Below are 18,545 nucleotides of genomic sequence, written 5' to 3'. Positions count from 1 at the left end.
AAAATAAAAAAGGAAATAGTTGGCAATGTTTTGGTGTCAAATATAATTGAAGCATTTGCTTCTGACCGTCTTCTCTTCCAAAGGTGACATGTCAGACGAAACATTTCCAACACTGTGAGTCATATTTAAAATCCCTTCAGCTTCATTGTTTCAGGCTGGCAGCAGAAATCTCCGACGCCGATACGGCGTAGTGAAAGCAGCAGGATATCTCACGACTTTCTGCACCAGACGGCTTTCATTTATCAAATGTTTTGCTCTCGCGGCTCCCTGTATAGATTGAGACTAAGAGCCAGCAGTAAAAGCAGTAAAAAAAAAAAAAAAAAAGGGAACACAGAGTACAGGAAGGATTTTATGTGAAGTTCTCCCCCATCATCAGGTTTCAGACAGGTCAAATAAAAATTTTAAGCGGGTTACTCAGAATTAGGATATGTCTTTTTAAATAATTTCTTTTTATGACGGGGGACATCTCGTCACTGAGAACCCACCGGTGGCTGGCTTCGTATGGTGAAAGTAGAGAGGGCGCTTTAATAACAACAACAAAAAATACATAAGTGTTTGAGGAGTGGGGGGTATTCCTGTGCTACACGACACACAGAACACAGTTGAACATACCTGATGATTGTCTCCTTGAAGAAAAGAGAAGAAATTCAACTCTGGAAAATAAGCACAAAGGAAAGTCGGTGTTGATTACATCTAGAAATGGGAGGATGGCACACGCCAGCGTAAACCTGCAGGCAAAAATGGTACAAAAAAATGAAGTGGAAATTCTCAAGTGAAAAATTCATGAGTTCAATGAGCTGATGTGGACAGGTCTCACATCAGGTTCGCCCACCCACAAAAACAAAAACCTTTTACAGCTCATTCTTAACAAGTCATCAGTCCAAAGCGTTCTTCTTCTGTGGTATCTGACAACTATTGTTTAATTGGTCCAAAATTTCCAGATAAGTTTCCTCCATGTTGTTCATATCTATACTTTTCCACATCCAACTTTCTAGAAAAATAAGTAAGGGCACAAGAAAGTAAGAAGAAACTGAAAACAAGGGAGGAAAGGATGAACGAAAGGACAGAACTAAAAATAAAGAAAGAAACAAGGGAAGACATGACAGAGGAGAGAAAGAAAGAAAGATGGAAGGTCAGAACAGGTAAAAAAAATAGAGGTCATGGCCAATGGAGATACGGAGGAAACAACAAGAAACAGATTAAGAAGAAAAGACAGAAAGAAGGATGGAAAAAGATTAGTACAGCAGAAAAAACACAAACAAGGAAAACAAAGAGAGGAAGGACACCAGACAGGAAGGGCACGGTGAGGGGCCCATATAAGGAAAAAAGAGAGAAAAAGAAAGGAAAGACAGAAAAATGGACAGGAAGGGAACAAGAGGAAGGAAGGCCAGAGAGAAGAAAAGACACAGAATGACAATGGGACAGGGAAGAAAGTTTGGATTAACAGATATATTCTATATTTATCCGAATTTGGAAAACGTTTCTGGATTCCTGAGTGTGTGGTTGTTACCTGACAGGTCGTTGGGGGTGTGGTAGTAGGGCCTGTAGTCCTGGATGAGTGGGGGCACCGGAGGGATGTAGTTGGTGTCCATGGCTGTCATGCTGGGGGTGCAGCTGGCGGGAGATGCCTGGTGGTGCAGGTTCAACACCCTGCAGAGCGCGTGTGCACGGAAAACACAAAGAGGTCAGAGGACTGCTGCACCGACCGTCACGCTTTCCCTTTGTGCAGAATGCTGGGGTACAGCCAGCATTCTGCACCCTCCACTAAGCCCCAAACACCAACGCAAGATTCACCAAGGCCAAATGAAGCAGTAGAGACTTCATGAATGTTAATCTGGCAGAAAAGGTAGCAATGAAAAAAAAAACAACTCTGTATTTAATGCTACTTTGCTCAATTAAAAGTCAACAAAATTTTCCTTATTCTGGGTTTTTATTGTTTACGGTTGGTGAGGTCATCCTTTAAGCTTCACCACAAAAACTGCTCTTGAAAAACATTCCCTTTAAGTAGTAAGATTCTTTAGGAGGCAAGTCATTTAAAGAACTGTGATTTGCGATCAAGTCGTATTTTCAAATTTATTGATACTCTCATTGAGCAAACGGTGGAGAAAGAGTCAAACTAACAATCCCAACTATACAGACCGTTTTGGAGGGTTTTAAATTAAAATTTATCATGACAAAAATAAATCAAAATTTCTACCGTGATAAGACATGTATCGCGATAAGTGATAAACGACGCAATACACGTCCAGCCCTGCTTCTGTGGTTGACCCACCCTTTGTTTATGACAGGCGGCGAGGTCGGCGACAGAGACGGACACGCTCTTTTGACTGGAGGAGGAAGTGTTGCAGAGGAAGGTGGACGAGGAGGAGGAGGAGGAGGCAGTGGCGGGGAATCTGGTTCTTCTTCGTCCGAGGAGCTGTCGAGTGTCAGGTCGATCACTTCCAACTTTTTGCTGTGGCTGCTGTCGCTGTGGCTGGAGGACGAGGAGCTGTGCTGATCTGAGCCTTCAGACGTCCGACAGGAGCCTGAGGGGAAGCACAGACGTCTCAGTTTGTGTCGGGATTTACAGAGAAAGGAGCCTGAGAAAAACCCTGAAGGTTCTCTAAACCTCAGAAAACTCATCTGCTCTGCTGAACATGAATCACAGGGTGTTTGTTGGAATAGAGGCATTTTATTCAAAGGTAATATTACTGACAATTTGGCAAATTAAAACGGACAATGCAAACCAAGTAGCAGAGGATAAACGTTAATCTGTTTGGTTTTCTTTTTTAGCAACTTTGTATTCCAAGCTGACTTGGCTTCCCATCCCACAAAACTCACCATCCAGCCCGTTGTTAAGGGAAGCTGAGGAGACCTCCTGCACTTCCTTCTTAGACCTCATGGGGGCCCAGCTGCCATCCTCCTTAAACTGGATCTCATCACAGTCTGAGCAGCTGTTCAAGATCTCTACAAAAAGTCTAGAAGAAGACACAGGCAGGCAAGGGTTAGCTTAAAATAATTCATTTTAAATGGAAATCTGAAATCAACCAGATGATCTTAATCGTATTTTATTTTTTTTAAAAGCATCTTCCAGACCGACGCAGCACATTCTCTTTCAAAGTTCGCTCCAAACGTACGGATAGAAAGGAAGTGACAAGCTTAAAAAAATGGCCGCAGATCAAAAAATGTCTAAAAGTCTTGGCTTTAAAGAGGGACAGAAATGCAGCGAAGAAAAATGCAGCATATGGGAACAAGTTGTCTCTTTGTGACAGGCTGCGATGAACATGTGCCTCAAGATCCCATTTAATATTTAGTCATTTTGTAAGAATCAGCCCGTCACTGAGAGACGGTTCGTCCCACTTTCTGTGACAAATATCAAATATAACAGCTTGATAGACAGAACATTTTAGCAGCAGCAACTAATTTGTGGAAAAAAAACTTTACTTAATAATAGATCCGACTTAAAATGGGTTTTGTCAAAAAGTGTAACGATGCAATTATCTAACATGACGAGACATTTACATGGTATCGTTGTTGTACGAACAAATCGAGATGAGATATTATCAACACTTTTTGGAAAATGAAGACTTCAGTATGTAATGTGGTTTGCAAGACTTTCTCAAGTAAAGTGGTCCGAATGCCAAAGAACATGAGAAATAATAAAAACTTGCTCTTTTTAGTGTTTTAAGAAACAGAATAAAAGTTTGGAATTAATAATTCAAAAAAAGATAAAGGACTGAAGTTCACTATGAATTTGTGGCAGTGATAAGGAACCAATGAAAACCAGAAGTGGAAGAAAAAGGAGAACGAAATAGCAAAGAAAGAAAGAGAAAGGAAGAAAAAAGAAAGCAAAAATCAAAGAAAAACAAAAAACGGAAAAGAAAGAGAACTGCGGAAAAATCTAACTTTTAGACAATCTGATATAAAATCTAGTATTTCCTACACTCTAACGTTCATTTTCTAAGCATTTGCAAACTGCAGAGCAACCACAAACATGTTAAGTGACGTAAAGATCAAACTTGGTCTTCATCAGGGTCACTGTCTGTTCTGGCAAATACTCTTCTGCCCTAACTTCAACTCTGCAGCTTCTGTCTCTCCGTGTTTTTATGACTTAAAATTTTGCTTTTTTTTTAAGGTCTTCCTTTGTAAAATGCATCTTTTTTTCTTGGTGGACTTGTGACTTTGCTGGTTGGTGGAGAGATGTTTGTTGAGCTCAGCTACAACAGACACAGACCTTGACGAGGTTTACCCAGAAGTAAAATGTAAAATAAATGCCTTTTAGCCATTTCCCAAAATCAGTTTATCCATTGTGTACTGAAGCATTTTATTACCACCTACTTTTTCTTTCTTGTTTTCTGCACTGAATCCTTTTTACTAAAAGTTTTGTGCATAAAGATTCTCTTTAAGTACTGCACAGAGATAAGAGAAAAGCAGTCAAAGTCTGAGTTAAAACACTTTTTTTAAAACAAACTCAAAAAGCTTTATGTCTTATTTATTAGTAGATTTCAGGAAGAAAAGTTTGGAAAAATAATAGAATATTTCAAAGAGTTAATCATCGCATCTCCTTCAGAAAACAAAGAGGCTGCTTGTGTCTTTGTCTGACTTACCCATCGATGATAAGATGCTCATAAGGGGCCTTCTTGTCACAGACAGGACAGACCCAGGTGGGCTTTTTCTCATTCATCTGGATGTAAAGCGTGGCGTCGAAGCACTGCAGATGGGAGCACGTCAGCGCCCTGCACGGGATCATCAACCGCATCTTCCCCAGCTGCACCGCGAACGCACCAACGGGTGGTGAACCCACAGAGGAAACACGCAGCATGGATTAAGGGTGAATTACACTCTCGAGTGCCATAAACATGCCAAAACCACATGACAGCGCAGGATTTTGCTTAAGAAGAGTTATGCCGACAACGGCATGTTGAGCAATACGTGTGTTGGCAAGACTAGATTATTATATATATATATTTTTAACACAAGATTAAGCGTACGAGGAGCAGGAAAGGTGGTTACCGGGCAGAGCAGGGACACACGCAGGCTGGTTGTGGCTATTTCACTGTCAGGGTCCGCTGTGAGCTTCTCTTTGACTGGAGGGAAGAGGAAAAGGACAACAGCGCTGTATGAGTCAGTGAGAAACAGATGGATGGAGCTCTTCTTCCAGATGTGCTCGCTCAGTCACTGTCAGACACCAGGCCGGCGCTGTGAGAGAATTCAGGAGCTCTTCACGCTGCACCGCAACCTTCAAGTACATTTTGAAACTCTTAGTTACCGTCTGGCTGGAACAAAAACAACAAGCTTACTTTGGACTGAGGATGTTTTCCGTTAGTTTAGCGTGCATAGCGATAAGTCAGACCAGTGAAAGACACTCGAGTCATTTTCTTTATGCGACTAGTTATTCTCCGAACCGACTGTCAAACTGGTCTGAAGACTCTTTTTGAATGAATAAGCGTATTAAATTGGAGACTGTTGAAAAAACTTTAATAGTTATAGCTACATAACTTAAGAGCTAAGAATGAAACACAATGTAAAAATATGTAATTCAAGCCAATATCCAAAATTTGATTAGAAATCGATATATTTACAATGGCCTACCTGTTAAAATCCCTGGGGTTTCGGACGTAGAAAGATTTCATAAATGATTTTAAAGTTTTTAAGGTGCAAATTCAGCAACAAAGAACGACTCTGGATGAAAATATGATAAAAGAGAAAAACTACAATAATCTGATTATATTAGAATATGTAGGATATTATATTCTGATTATATTCTGGTTGTAGAATATAACCAGCATGGCGGCACCATGCTGGAAAAGCTTTGATAAGTTCTGTCTCATTTATTGTTTTTGTAGACTTTTGTTGATATATATATTTTTGAGTCATTACATTGTAGGACAATTATTTCCTCAGGTTTTGGATTCTGTGCAGCTCTTACTATAGTTGTTATGATGCGTAACCGTGGATGCGTGCTACGAGATTGGCATTCAGCATGAAATGAGTTAATACATTTAGTTTCCCTATGAGATAATCAAGTATTTTCAAAACTAAATTGAACTGAATAAGTGTCTCCACCCCTAAATTAACACTTTTTTGACCTTTTTATTTAGTCTCAGCATTAGGCATTGTGTCCTTCAGTCTCTTATTTCGTGCCCGACCTATTTGGCGCTGGGATTCTTAATGATGGAACCCAGATTTCCTAAGACGGAGGGAAGGCCAGGTTGTACGAGAAAAGAAAGCTACAGGGTTTGCATGCTTATTTATGTCTGCAAATTAAAGCCTCACGATGAGATCCGATGGGCGTCAGACGCTGAACCTTTTGTAGCCTGGAGGTAAGGATGCAGCGGAAGTGAGGTCGGCTTTGGGGTAAAGAGGGAGCGCCAATAAATCTTTTGTGTTTCACAGACTCCGCTTCTTTCTTCCTATATCAATGCTGGTCACTGATACAGAAAGAGCGGTGTAATGCGAGGCGGCTGTTATGCCTGGTCTTTTTATATTTTAAACAAAAACTGTAATCTTTTGAAGTTTAGTGTGTTCATCACCAGTTTATTGTTTTTTTATGTTTGTCCTTTTTAGTCTTTTGAAACACAAATCCTAACTTTACTGGTTCTGCTCGGGGTTGTGCTTCCAGGGTGAATTAAGGTTCTGCCTCTAGGTCGTTATGACTGTAATGCGTGGGAAGACTGGGGAGGAGAGGAGGGAGCTGCATGTGTGCATGGGAAGCTGACCGCCATGATAACCAGGAAGACGCATTAAATCTTTTAAAATCCAAAACCTGACGTTTTAACAAGAGCCGACACGATTTCACATTGCTTTCAGCAAAGTACTGGATCAGAAGCAGATCTGTAAACTGTCAGAGGAAATGTATGATGTATCCGAGTACGCAGCTAATTAAAATCGTCCCATACATATAATCATATAGCAGAAACAGTTGAACAGCAGCTCATGTAAGTAAATTTCTGTTTAAATCTCCTTCAATGCACAAACCGTACCACAGAAAGTGGTCGGTGAAGAAAACTCCCAGCTCCCATTTAGTCTTTTTAGTACTTTTGATTCAACGTGGAGATTAGATCATTAGCAACTTTTTTTTTTTTCTTTCCCAGAGCCGAGGACAGATTTGAATCAGAACAGTTTTAGCCCTAAAGCATTCCAGCTTATCGGATCAGTTCATCTGTGAAGAGAGAGGATGGCGGTTCTTACTGAGCGCTCTGGAGTGATCTGGGTTTCTGATGCCTTTTGCTCGCAGTCTTTGTAGCAGCACTGTGGAGGACTGCTGCTTCACCAAGTAAACCGCCATGGAGTAACTCTGCACACACAAATTAAGACACAACATCAGTCACAGCCAGTAAAAGTCAAAAAGAGCTGATTTACAACTCATTGGTGTTGTAAAAGTTGCCTTCACTGGGCTGAGGATGTATTTTCAGGATTCGTTACACTTAATCCTGCTAAAAATTAACATGCAATTTTTACATGTAAAGAATTACATGTTAATTTTCAACAGGTAATTTAAAAAAATTAAATTCAGCAGAATTTTAAGCTTCTAAACACAGCAAAAATTTGTTTCACTGGTTTGTCTAGTAGTCAAACTGTGAAAGGCCTAAATGAATGGACTGAGTTTTTGTTATTATTTATTATTTACGAAAACGAACAAACGATGACAGCAAAGGGGAACACATTCAGGTTGTTTAATACAAACAGAAAAAACAAATATTCAAAATAAATGACATATGAACAGTTTTTGTGAAATTTTTATGTTAAGAAATTTTAAAAAATATGTTAAACTTTCAGAGAAAGAAAAGGGAATAAAAATGTGATGTCAGAGGATTTTTAGCTACATTTGCCAAAAATGTAACACAAAAAAAATTAAAAATGTAGTGGTGTATCAAGCAGCAATAAATGCTTGATACAAGCATTTATTGCTGCTTGTGTATCAATAAAAGTTGATACACAAGCATCAATTTTTATTCTCTTTTCTCTAATGATTAAATTTGCTTAGCATAAATGCTGCCTCATACCTTCTGACTTTAGTTGGCTATGCTATGCTAGCATGAGAAGGCGCTTGATGAATTTGGCCGACAAAAATCAGGAAGACGAGAACGGCAAATTTTAGTAAATTATTTTACCTTATATTTTATAATAATGATTAAAAAACAGATAGGATTTTCTCAGACCCCCCACTTTGAAAAACACTGTGTTTTTTTTCCCCCCACTAGACACTGAGAAAGGACAGATGGGTTTAGCTCCTACCCTTCCAATCTCTGCAGTCCACGATACCACGATGGTGTTCGGGACTGTGGTGGACAATCTGACAAGTGAGGTAATGTTGATCGGCCGGCTCGGCCGCTTAGGCTCGACGCCATTTTTGGTTGGAGGAAGATAACCCTGAAAATCAGAAAGAAACGTGAGCCTCGCAGTAGATCTCATTAAACGTTCGTGTCGGCAGACGGCGAGTCAACCAGGACTCCTCACCGGCAGGTTGCATGGCTTCCCGTTGACTTTGACACAAAGATTGGGAGGGAAATGGTCTTCCTGAGGACAGCTTGTCTCCGACAGGCAGAACCGGAGCTGAACCTGAACTGAGAAGTCACATTTGGTCCCCGAGATGTCCCTGTGAGGAAAGGCAACGATTATCATCAGCACAACCTTCCATGTTGTGGGTTATTATTCAACGGCGGTGCAATAATCAGCGTTGAACTGACATAGAGCTGCTGATCTGCTGGACCTGCTGCGGCGTTAACGCGAAGGCGAAACACGTCTCCTGAAACCGCTGGCTGTTGTCTGACGCTGCGGAGAAGCAAAGACAGAAGAGAGGGTTTACTAGTAGTGGAAGTAACAAAACTCAACTTAATTTTAACTTTAAGTAAATAAGGGAATATAGGCTACGTATGTAACTAAAAAAAAAGTGGCAATTTGATGGGCAGGGTAGGTCAAGATCAGGTATGAAAGCTTGAGCAAAGTTTAAATTTGAAATAATATTCAATAAAAAAAAATGCCACGTCACGTATGCATGTATTGTCATACAGGCCACACATTATTTTTTTAAAACCATGTTTTCTTTCTCCGTTTCCAAACATCCTGATTTTACATTGGCTGATAAAATTCTGCTTGATTGATGACCTCAATCTGTGACTCCTTCTGCTCACGAAGCCAAAACTGAGAGTAAATAGCAACAGTAAGCCGTCGTGCTAAAAAAAATAAAAAGGCAAAAAGAGAGCGAAGATGTCTGCGCACAGCGGGGTGCTGAGATTTTCATTCTTGCAGAAAATCATTATGCGGTTGATCTCATCTGCAGCGGAAAGACCTGCTAACGAGCGGCTGGATGTCAGAAAGGGACCTCACACTGAGGTGAGGATAAAAACCTGCTCTATTTATAGGCCCACCCACAGGTGGTGGAAATAACCGGAGCTCCTAACCCCGGCCAGCAGGTTCATAAAGAGAGAATAAGTTAGTGTGGGAGGTTAGCGAGAGACAAAGAGGTGTTCTGTATTTAAATATATTTGCAAAACTGAACTACAATGGCCATATTTTACTTTTCTGAGCACTTCTTTTACTTCCAGGGGACTGTAGGAGCTGCTGTATGTCTGGTTATAAAACTTCCTCAAAGGTAAAAGGTTTGGAATAATTGTCTCACAGAGGCTTTTTATGAGCTGCTGAGTCATCTGGGTCCTGCTTCCTTATGCTTCTTTCAGATGCCTGATGATTGTCTTGTGGCTAAACCGGTGCATTATAAAGAAACCATGAGCATCCTGGCTTGGGCCGGGAAGTTTTTGGTCTTTATAAGTGGATAACTTAAAGGAAAAGAAGCTAAAATGAGGCGTTTCGGTATAAAACACAGTTCATAAATAACTACGGAGACACTATGGGTTCCCTCATATGACAGATTTTTAGAAGATAAGCCAAACTATTTTCAGCCAGAAAAGAGACCAAAGAGAAAAGAAAAGAAACAGCCTCACAGCTTGGGGCATTAAGAATATGGAGCATGCAGAATGCAAGCAAGCTGAGGCTGATCTATCCAAAGGTGCAAAAAATTACAGTTATTACTCACCAACACGTTAGCACTCGTTTTAAGTGATTGCATCTTAAACGGCATTATTAAAGCTGCAGTATGTCGTATTTTTAAAACGGTGTGTTTTTTATTATTCCTCAGAGAGGCAAGTAAACATAATGTGCGTGTTTTAATGGGGACGCTGGAGTACCCAGAGAGATCTCATATGTACAGAAAGATGCTGGAAAGAGAGAAAGACTCTGGCTGGGATTTGAACCGATGACCTTCTTTCTGCAATTTTAAAAATGAGTCTCAACAGAGCGGAACTGAATTTCACACTGTTCTGGATGAGAATTAATTGTGTCTGTGTGTATTTGAACAAACATTTATTTTTTAGACGTACCGTTTTAGAAACTGTGAGTTTCTTTTCTGGAGACATAAAACCTTGGAAAACTTGTAATCTCTGCATTATTTTCAATATATTGCATGAATTAAACAATGACTTTGGTCACATAGTTTATTTTTGCTACTACTATTTTACTTTTTTTGAATAGATTTTATTAAACTCGAACCTTTCACATAATTCTGGAAACCCAGTCCCATGTGAAACTGCACGGCCGCGTACATAAACACAAACTCTCAGCAGGATTAGGTCCATGCCGGTAATTTATTTCCATGTAGGCGTTAAGGGGGCTGAGAGCTATAGTTCCTGTGGAGGATTTAACAGACCAATCCTGCTCCTCCTACCATCAGCCGTTCAAAATGCGACAAATTTTCTCAGTAATGACCCATCTCGCCTCCCACTCCTTATCATTCGTGTGCAACGCATTTAACTTTACATCCATGTCGCTGCGTCCTTTGAGCTGCAGCCTGTGTGCTGCAGAACAAACACAAAGCGTGAGTGTGCTTTCGAACAACAGTGTCTCTCCTCTCCTCTCCGGGCACACAGGTTAAAAATAGAAAGTGCTCTCTCTCTCTCACTCTCCAATCACTCTGAAACTCACCCTCTTGTCTGTGGTAGTGGATTTTTTTTTTTTGCAGTGTGCCTGGCCAGGAGATCTAAGATGGACTCCTTCATCTCCAGACAAAACTTAGATAATGGTTTATTTAAGATGTAAACAAAATGTTTGAGCAACTTGAATATGAGGAAGTAATAGATGCATTAAAAACTGCGAATTGGAGCCACAACGCTGCTCTTTCTCCCCGTATTATTTACGCTGAAATAGGATCTGTCACATTTATCCCCTATTCTATGAAACTCAAAGTCCCCATGATGATGCATGCTTCCTTAAAAGGAGAAATTATAAGCGCTTCATTTGCCGTTAGAGGGCAGGGTCATCTTTCTCAGGTAAATATGAACTAGACTGGGCGTCCGGTTAACTTAGGTCGACATAAACACCAGAAAAAAGGAGGCTTTTTGAGTCCAAAAACAACAAAATCTGCCTCCCAGCTGCTCTGAAGCTCATTAATGTAGAATGCTGTTTACAGGAGAATGACAGGAATAACCACACAGGATGATGGAAAGTAGCGAGGGGACAGCGGAGTTTAAAATCAGTCAGCCTTTGGACTGATAACTGGGCTGAAGAGACACTTTGATGTGGTTTAGTGCATTTTTCAGTCGTCGCTGTTTCACTTAGCAGCAGAAACAAACAGCATCCAACATTAAGCTGCACAGAAAGCAAAGAGTTTATTTTATGTCCACAGGATAACCTCGGTTTCTCATCGAATCCCGGGATCCATAGAAGCACTTTTTCACGTGACGCACAAATAACTTTCCTTCCTCTGTTTTGTTTTTCCGTACTAACGCAGGGCCGGAAAATATTTTAATCAAATTCCTAAAAACCTGGACAGCCCATCAGCTGAGCTCGGATCAGCAAGCCGGCCTCTAAACTGAACCGTGGCATCAGGTGTTCAGCAGCAGACAAACATTAACATCAGACACCAGAGACAATTTCCACCCTGGCTCATTATTAATGACCTGTTTCCTTTCCCTAGTTCAGGTGTTGCTCCTGTAAATCAGCACCAGCTTTGGAATCTAGATTTTGTTTTTAAATTCCTTATTGGCTCTAGATTTTAAATAATGATTAGGATAAATGTAACTAAGGACAAAGGCAGAGATATTGCTTTGTACCTCCTAATCCACTGAACCTTCACTTTGCACTCGGCCTTAAACGAAAATAATTTCCTCAAAGTCTCTAATTTTCTTCACTTAGTGATTAAGTTAACAACTAAGCATAAATGTAATTACTTGTTTTTGCTTAATGGCACTAACAATTAGCATATTAATCAAGAAGTGCACATTATTCCGGGTACACTCCTGGGCTGACAATAACACAACTTTAGATTATATCAGCATATGTAATCATTCAGAACAGAGCATCAGACATTTATTCTGTTATTTGTCTCTACATTATTGTGTGGAACATCTACAGATAAAGAAACCTGATTCTCTGTGTTTTGTTTTTTCTCTCCACAAAAACTGCTCCGGTGCTCGACTAGGTCTGACTATTACCAGCTTCTGTAAAAAAAAAAACCCAAAAACCTATTTTCCAGCAGAAAAACATCAGTTTTTCTTTTTGCATTTACCTGCAGACCCTTTTATAAAATGTTGTTTTTAAAAACGATGCGTACCAATGTTCTCTCTAACCATAGCTGACACTTCTGATTATTTATGAGCAGGGCTGCAAATGGAGTCACACACACCGTCTCACACAGCGTTCATTAACACCACCTGGCGATATTAAAACAACCCAACAGTCTAAATGAACATTGCAGATTGTTCTGGAAACAGTACGGACCCACACATAATGTGACAAAAGATTATCATAAACAGGAGAAAAAAAATAAATGAGTCAATGGTTCTGTGTTATTCCAGTAAGAATCTGGTTGATTCATTGTTGTTGTGCCTCAGTGTTTTTTTTTCTTTCTTTTATTGTTGTTGTCATTGCATGTTTGATTTGCTTTGGATCACTCTCACACCGCACTTTTAAAAGCATACCAACCCGGTTGGACAATGTTATGTTGTTACGAAAGCTGCTTTCTAGGCAAACAGGCCGGACTTCGATTAAAGCGGACAGCATAGGGCTGGTGTGAATGCTCCCTTAAAATGTTTGATGACATTTCCAGGTGGCCCAGAGTTCACTTGTTTGGCTCACACCAGACTACAGATGGCAGACTTAAAGAAGCCAAGAAAACCAACTCTGGTCCGTATAGCAGTAATGTTCTTATCACAGTGTTGGGCACGTGGTGTACTGACCGGTGTACTGATGTTTTATGCTGCACAATCATTTTTATGCATATAGTTGCTAGCGTGTGTTTGAAGTGAAGCGCTTTAGTTGGATTTTCCACACATCAGTGAACAATTTATTGACCGGATCCCGAGTGATCAAACTTTTAAATGTTTATGGGGAATCTGCGCACCAGATCTCAGCGGAGGTCTGTCCCTTATAAATGTGCCCAAACCGACTAATAAGATGTGGCGTTTGCATAACATTTTTACTAAAGCTTGGTCACATTTTTTGTAACACAGCAACTTTCTCGTTCACTGTACCACTCCTCATGTGAATTATCCAGCCCTCCTCTGTGAAAAAAAAAGAAGGAGCGAGCCGTTTGCTAGCTTGTGGCTACCGCAGCGCACGTTTTTGAAACAAATGAGCATTCTAACAACGCAAGAAGCACAAACCCAGAAAGTTTGGGCTGCTGATTTCATTCTGCCTTTAAGAGAAATTGCATGAGCTAAACTTCAGAGAATGTGCTCCACCGTATAGCCCGTCGTCAGCACAACAAAGCCCAGCTGGAGTTTATTAACTTGTTAGTGGCTTTGCTACTTTTTTCTCTGCACCACAGGCACAAACACACAAAAAGCCTGCCAGGCATTGTGCACCAACACAAGATAAAACAACATTCAGCAGCAGAACAAAGCCAGAAATTCTTTCTTGCGTCAGTCAAAAGCGAAATTCTGACGCTGGAAGGATCCACAACAAAAGGTCAGATCTGGATGTTTCGCCCACACTTCAACACAATGACAACTAAAAATGGTTCCACAAACGTTCCTTGCTGCCCCTCTGACAGCAGTAATTACCTTCATTATCTACATATGGATGTGGTAAAGTAAGAAAAACTGACAAGGCTTATTTAGGGACACGAAGGCTGGCATTTAAGGTGTCTGGGCAGTCAGCTTGCTCTGCAATCTCCATTACCAAACGCAGAAGGCATTTCAAATCGCCTTTAGGCCATGGCTCAATAAAAAAAAAAAAATATATATATATATATATATATATATATAGAGAGAGAGAGAGAGAGAGAGAGAGTAGAGACCAAATGTTTGGACACACCTTCTAATTCAATGGGTTTTCTTTATTTTCATGACTATTTATAAGGCAATGAGTCCCACTTATTAACCTGACAGGGCAGGTTGACCTATGAAGTGAAAACCATTTCAGGTGACGACCTCTTGAAGCTCATCAAGAAAATGCAGAGTGTGTGCAAAGCAGTAATCACAGCAAAAGGTTGCTACTTTGAAGAAACTAGAATATAAGGGCTATTTTCAGTTGTTTTACACTTTTTTGTTTAGTGCATATTTCCACATGTGTTATTCATAGTTTTGATGCCTTCAATGTGAATCTACAATGTCAATAGTCATGAAAATAAAGGAAACTCATTGAATTAAAAGGTGTGTCCAAACTTTTGGTCTGTACTGTACATGGACATCATTTTATCTTTCATTCACTGCAAAAAAAAAAAATGGAAAAAAAACCCTTAAATGAATCTCTAGAGGAGGAAAATACTTCTTTTCGCAGGAGATGAACAAAAGGAGCAGAGCTGCAAATGTTTACAACTTTAAAAAGGGTCGAATGTGTCTGATCAAACAACTCGCGGAGTTGATGATGAACCAACTCAGACAGAATAATGCAGGTTTAATAGGCTGGGAGAGATGGAGGCCATTCACAGCAAGCTGTTTATAGTTGAATGCAGCCAAGGCTCTTTTTGTTGATGTTCATTTGCTGCGAGAAGGCGGAGTTGTTGACAGTGAAATGAAAATTTTAGCTGGAGGAAGGTCACGCAGAGGTCAGAGTACGAGCCGGTAAATATCAGCTTGTGTTTTCGCACACAGCGAAGTGGTCAAAGGACTGTGTATAGGAGACAGAAATACCCGCCATGACGGCCTAAACAAATTATATAACAAAACTGTATACACAGGTTTCTGTGACCTAAAAATGTAGATTCATTTAAAAACTTTTTCCACCTTTAATGTGACTCAACTGAAACACAAACAAATCTATTAGCTGAAGCTAGTTGATTAATGTGCACACTGTGACACAAATACTTTACTGGTCCTTTTAATTCAGTTTCCCCATTTATTGCGAAGTAACGCAAAAACTAAAATAAAAAATCTCCCTTGGGGGCTTCAGGGAACATCATATCAGACGAATAAAAAACCAAACAAACACACACAAATATGGATTTAATGAAAAGTTTATGTTTAATACTAACAAGTTGTTTACAGAAGATACTTTTAATCTGACAGACCAGCCCCAGCAGAACACATGTTCTCATTGATTGACTGTAGCACAGGGAAAAAACAGTTATCAATAATTGGAGAAAATATGGGAAAACGGACAGATTACAGACATCAAACGGTTCTCTGAAACTGATGAAAGGACTAGAAGCAAATTGGTGAGGGAGGCTGACAGCAACACTGGAGAAGCTGCAGGACTTTATGGCAATTACTGCTAATGTTCTTCACTCTACATGTGATTACAACAAGCTCCTGAAATCTTTGTGTGGAGATCTTTTGCAACGCAGTGGGAAAATATGACCAGGTCAAGATCTGGTATGCAGACAGACGACTAGCATAATGCACAAATTAAAACAAAAGCTGATTCAGCAAAGTACCAGTTTAAGGGTGTGCACACATTTCTGCAACCGGGTCATTCTACCTAAATTACATTTTTATATTCCCACCCCAAAAAACGAAGGTGTGAAATAAAAAAAATAAAATAGTGTGTGATAATGTATTATACTTGTAAAAGCTGGACTGTGTATTTAGAGTATTTATCTTGCACTAAATACAATTCCTTAAAGCATGGTTTATGATCTTCTATAGCTTTATTTTTTTCTCTCAAATATTCAAAAGAAGTATCTAAATAATCTATAGCCAAAAGGAAAATAAAACAGTTTAACTTTGTCCTTTTAAATTGTTTTGTACAGCACTATATGTACCGTATACAGTATATACCTGTAAAATGGCTCACCAAATAAATTTTACAACATTTTTCAGAGATTCTGATTTTCATATACCAGGTAATGGAATAAGAATTCAAGCCTGAACCTTATGAATTCTGTAAATAAAGGGCCCTTTTATTATTATTGCCATAACAAAATTTTAAAATTACAACTCTAGACTTTTTAATTCTACCTAGAAACCCTGGATTTCATTCTTTTGTTAGCAGCGGAAGCACAAAACAAGATGCCCCACGGTCACGTCCTGCTATTGTTACGACAAACCAGGAAAATGGTCAATATGCTGCGTTTGATTAGATCTACTCTGTGAACTTTAAGAGTGAAATCTCATGTGGAAGGCCAGACCTCACATTTGAGTTTATGATTCAATAATTCAAAACTGATGCAGCTGCACTGAAAGCTGCATCGGCTGCTTTGATGGAAGAGAGCTGATAATTACATTCTGACAAGTTATTTCACAATAAAATAGCTAATATGATGAACTCGTTTAGAAAACTTGGCATCAGCCAATCAGCAAATCACAAGAGCCGCAGGAAAAAAACTGCAAAGTGTCTTAATAAAATAAATAAAATTTTATTTCATTAGCAGTAATAACCTCTCTCTAAAGACAGCCTGTCATATTAATAGAAGATAAGGCTTGGTTTTACTCATTTCCATTCTTTTGGTTTTTTAGTTTGTGTAAGAATATTTTAAATATTTAAGGAAATTCAGGAATGAAGACATGGATTTTCTTCTTTTATCAAAATGGACTCAGGCGTGAAATAAATAACAGAAAAAGAGAACTAGACGTTAGACAAAGTATACCCAGCTACAGGCCACAGAGAAAACGTGATGCTGCCCATTTGCACGGCGTTAAAGCTTGATAGATAGGACTGATTTGCTGAGGACTTCAAACTGCTTGTGATTTTTGCTTTGGAAAGAAACAGAAAACATCTGTCGTCAACGGTGATAAAAACCAGATCTAATGTTTATTATCTTAACTGGTGGAAAATGTTGCAACCGAGTTGTAAACCATACGTTTTCTGTTGCTGAACAAATGTTGATATGGCTATTTTTATAATTTCATGAAGCAATATTTTCCCTTCTAGTTTAAAAAATTAAATTTTTAATGTTAATTACAAACCCTGTTGCTTATGATTTTGCCCTAAACTTATTTCTCTAATTAGATGTTCAGCCCACCGGTGCACTGTTGGCCTATCAAATAATTTATTGGCACAGTCCAACTCCTGACTGTACAGAGATTGTTTATATTGCACTCTAGTAGCCACAGTGGAAGATTGGAAATAAACTATAATCACCTGATTCAGAATCATTTGCTCATGTAGGCGGGTCAGAATTTTCCTGATAAACTCTTCATTTCTTCTTACAAACAAGAAGTTACAGCAGAACTATTAATTTACTATGTAATTTGTTTGCATTAATTAACATTACATTGTTAATTGTACATGGTTTTAAGAGTAGCAGGAGAAGACAGCAAAAATAAACGGCCGGTCCCAAGAATGTTGGAAGGATGGAGAATACAACTGAGGGTGGGCATCATATTTTTTAATGAATCAAATAATAAAATAATCAAATAATAATATTAATATTTTATTATCATTAACCTTGATTTCACCAGGGAAATCCCACTGAGATTAAAAATCTCTTCTACAAAAAATTATTCAAATAAAACACAGCAACTTAAACTTAAACAATAAAATCTATGTCTTAAATAGACATAGACGTGTATGAATTAAAATATGACTACTTTCATGAACAAAAAAAAAAATGAATTGCAGAGAGATGAAGAAAATGACTCCTTCATTTAGGCCCAAACTTTGTTGAGGAAGAAATAAGAGAATATCTCACTGCCCAAAAATCAGATTACCCAAACCCAAACCGTCAGGAAAATATTTATTTTGAGAGTCCAGTGTGCCGCCAGAGAGAGTACGTGATTTTTACTTATATAGCGCCTTGTGCGGATTAAAAAAACATCACAAAATGCTTCACCAGAATAAAATAAATGATAAAATAATTAACAAAAAGCCAGTATAAATAGGAGAGCATTTGGTGTCTATGTGTATTCAACAGCAGCATTTTTACTTATTTTTATTACTACTCAGTAATTCCAAATCTAACCTATTTCTTCAATTGTTTCCTGGGAGTTTCATTTATTTTTGTAACATTATTACATATGATTTTTTACACATTTTTTACAGTGCAGTTATGTAATTTACTTGCCAATTTGACATTAAGAAGAGATCTTTGTTTAAAATTTAATGTGTTTTATTTATTCTGTTCTAGATGACCTGCAATAAAGCATTCAATGGACATACATTCATTGAGCCATAAAGTGCAGACGGGATTG

General features: G+C 38.9%; 1 protein-coding gene across 1 annotated transcript in view; it reads right to left on the bottom strand.

Moving 5' to 3' along the window:
* The window catches only part of LOC102232583 (E3 SUMO-protein ligase PIAS1-like), a 66,075-nt gene that overhangs the window by 6,151 nt on the left and 41,379 nt on the right, over positions 1-18,545 (bottom strand). The window contains exons 4-13 of the mRNA XM_023332453.1: positions 8,670-8,754; positions 8,440-8,578; positions 8,218-8,352; positions 7,171-7,276; positions 4,993-5,066; positions 4,587-4,747; positions 2,821-2,957; positions 2,273-2,525; positions 1,511-1,650; positions 613-653 (exon numbers count right to left, since the gene is read on the bottom strand). Coding sequence (XP_023188221.1) covers positions 613-653; positions 1,511-1,650; positions 2,273-2,525; positions 2,821-2,957; positions 4,587-4,747; positions 4,993-5,066; positions 7,171-7,276; positions 8,218-8,352; positions 8,440-8,578; positions 8,670-8,754 — 1,271 coding nt within the window. The remainder of the gene's footprint in view (positions 1-612; positions 654-1,510; positions 1,651-2,272; positions 2,526-2,820; positions 2,958-4,586; positions 4,748-4,992; positions 5,067-7,170; positions 7,277-8,217; positions 8,353-8,439; positions 8,579-8,669; positions 8,755-18,545) is intronic.

Source organism: Xiphophorus maculatus, chromosome 4 (assembly GCF_002775205.1).
Source record: "Xiphophorus maculatus strain JP 163 A chromosome 4, X_maculatus-5.0-male, whole genome shotgun sequence".
Taxonomy (NCBI): Eukaryota; Metazoa; Chordata; class Actinopteri; order Cyprinodontiformes; family Poeciliidae; genus Xiphophorus; species Xiphophorus maculatus.
The sequence above is the reverse complement of the archived record's forward strand: the minus strand, read 5'-3'. Positions and strand labels throughout refer to the sequence as shown.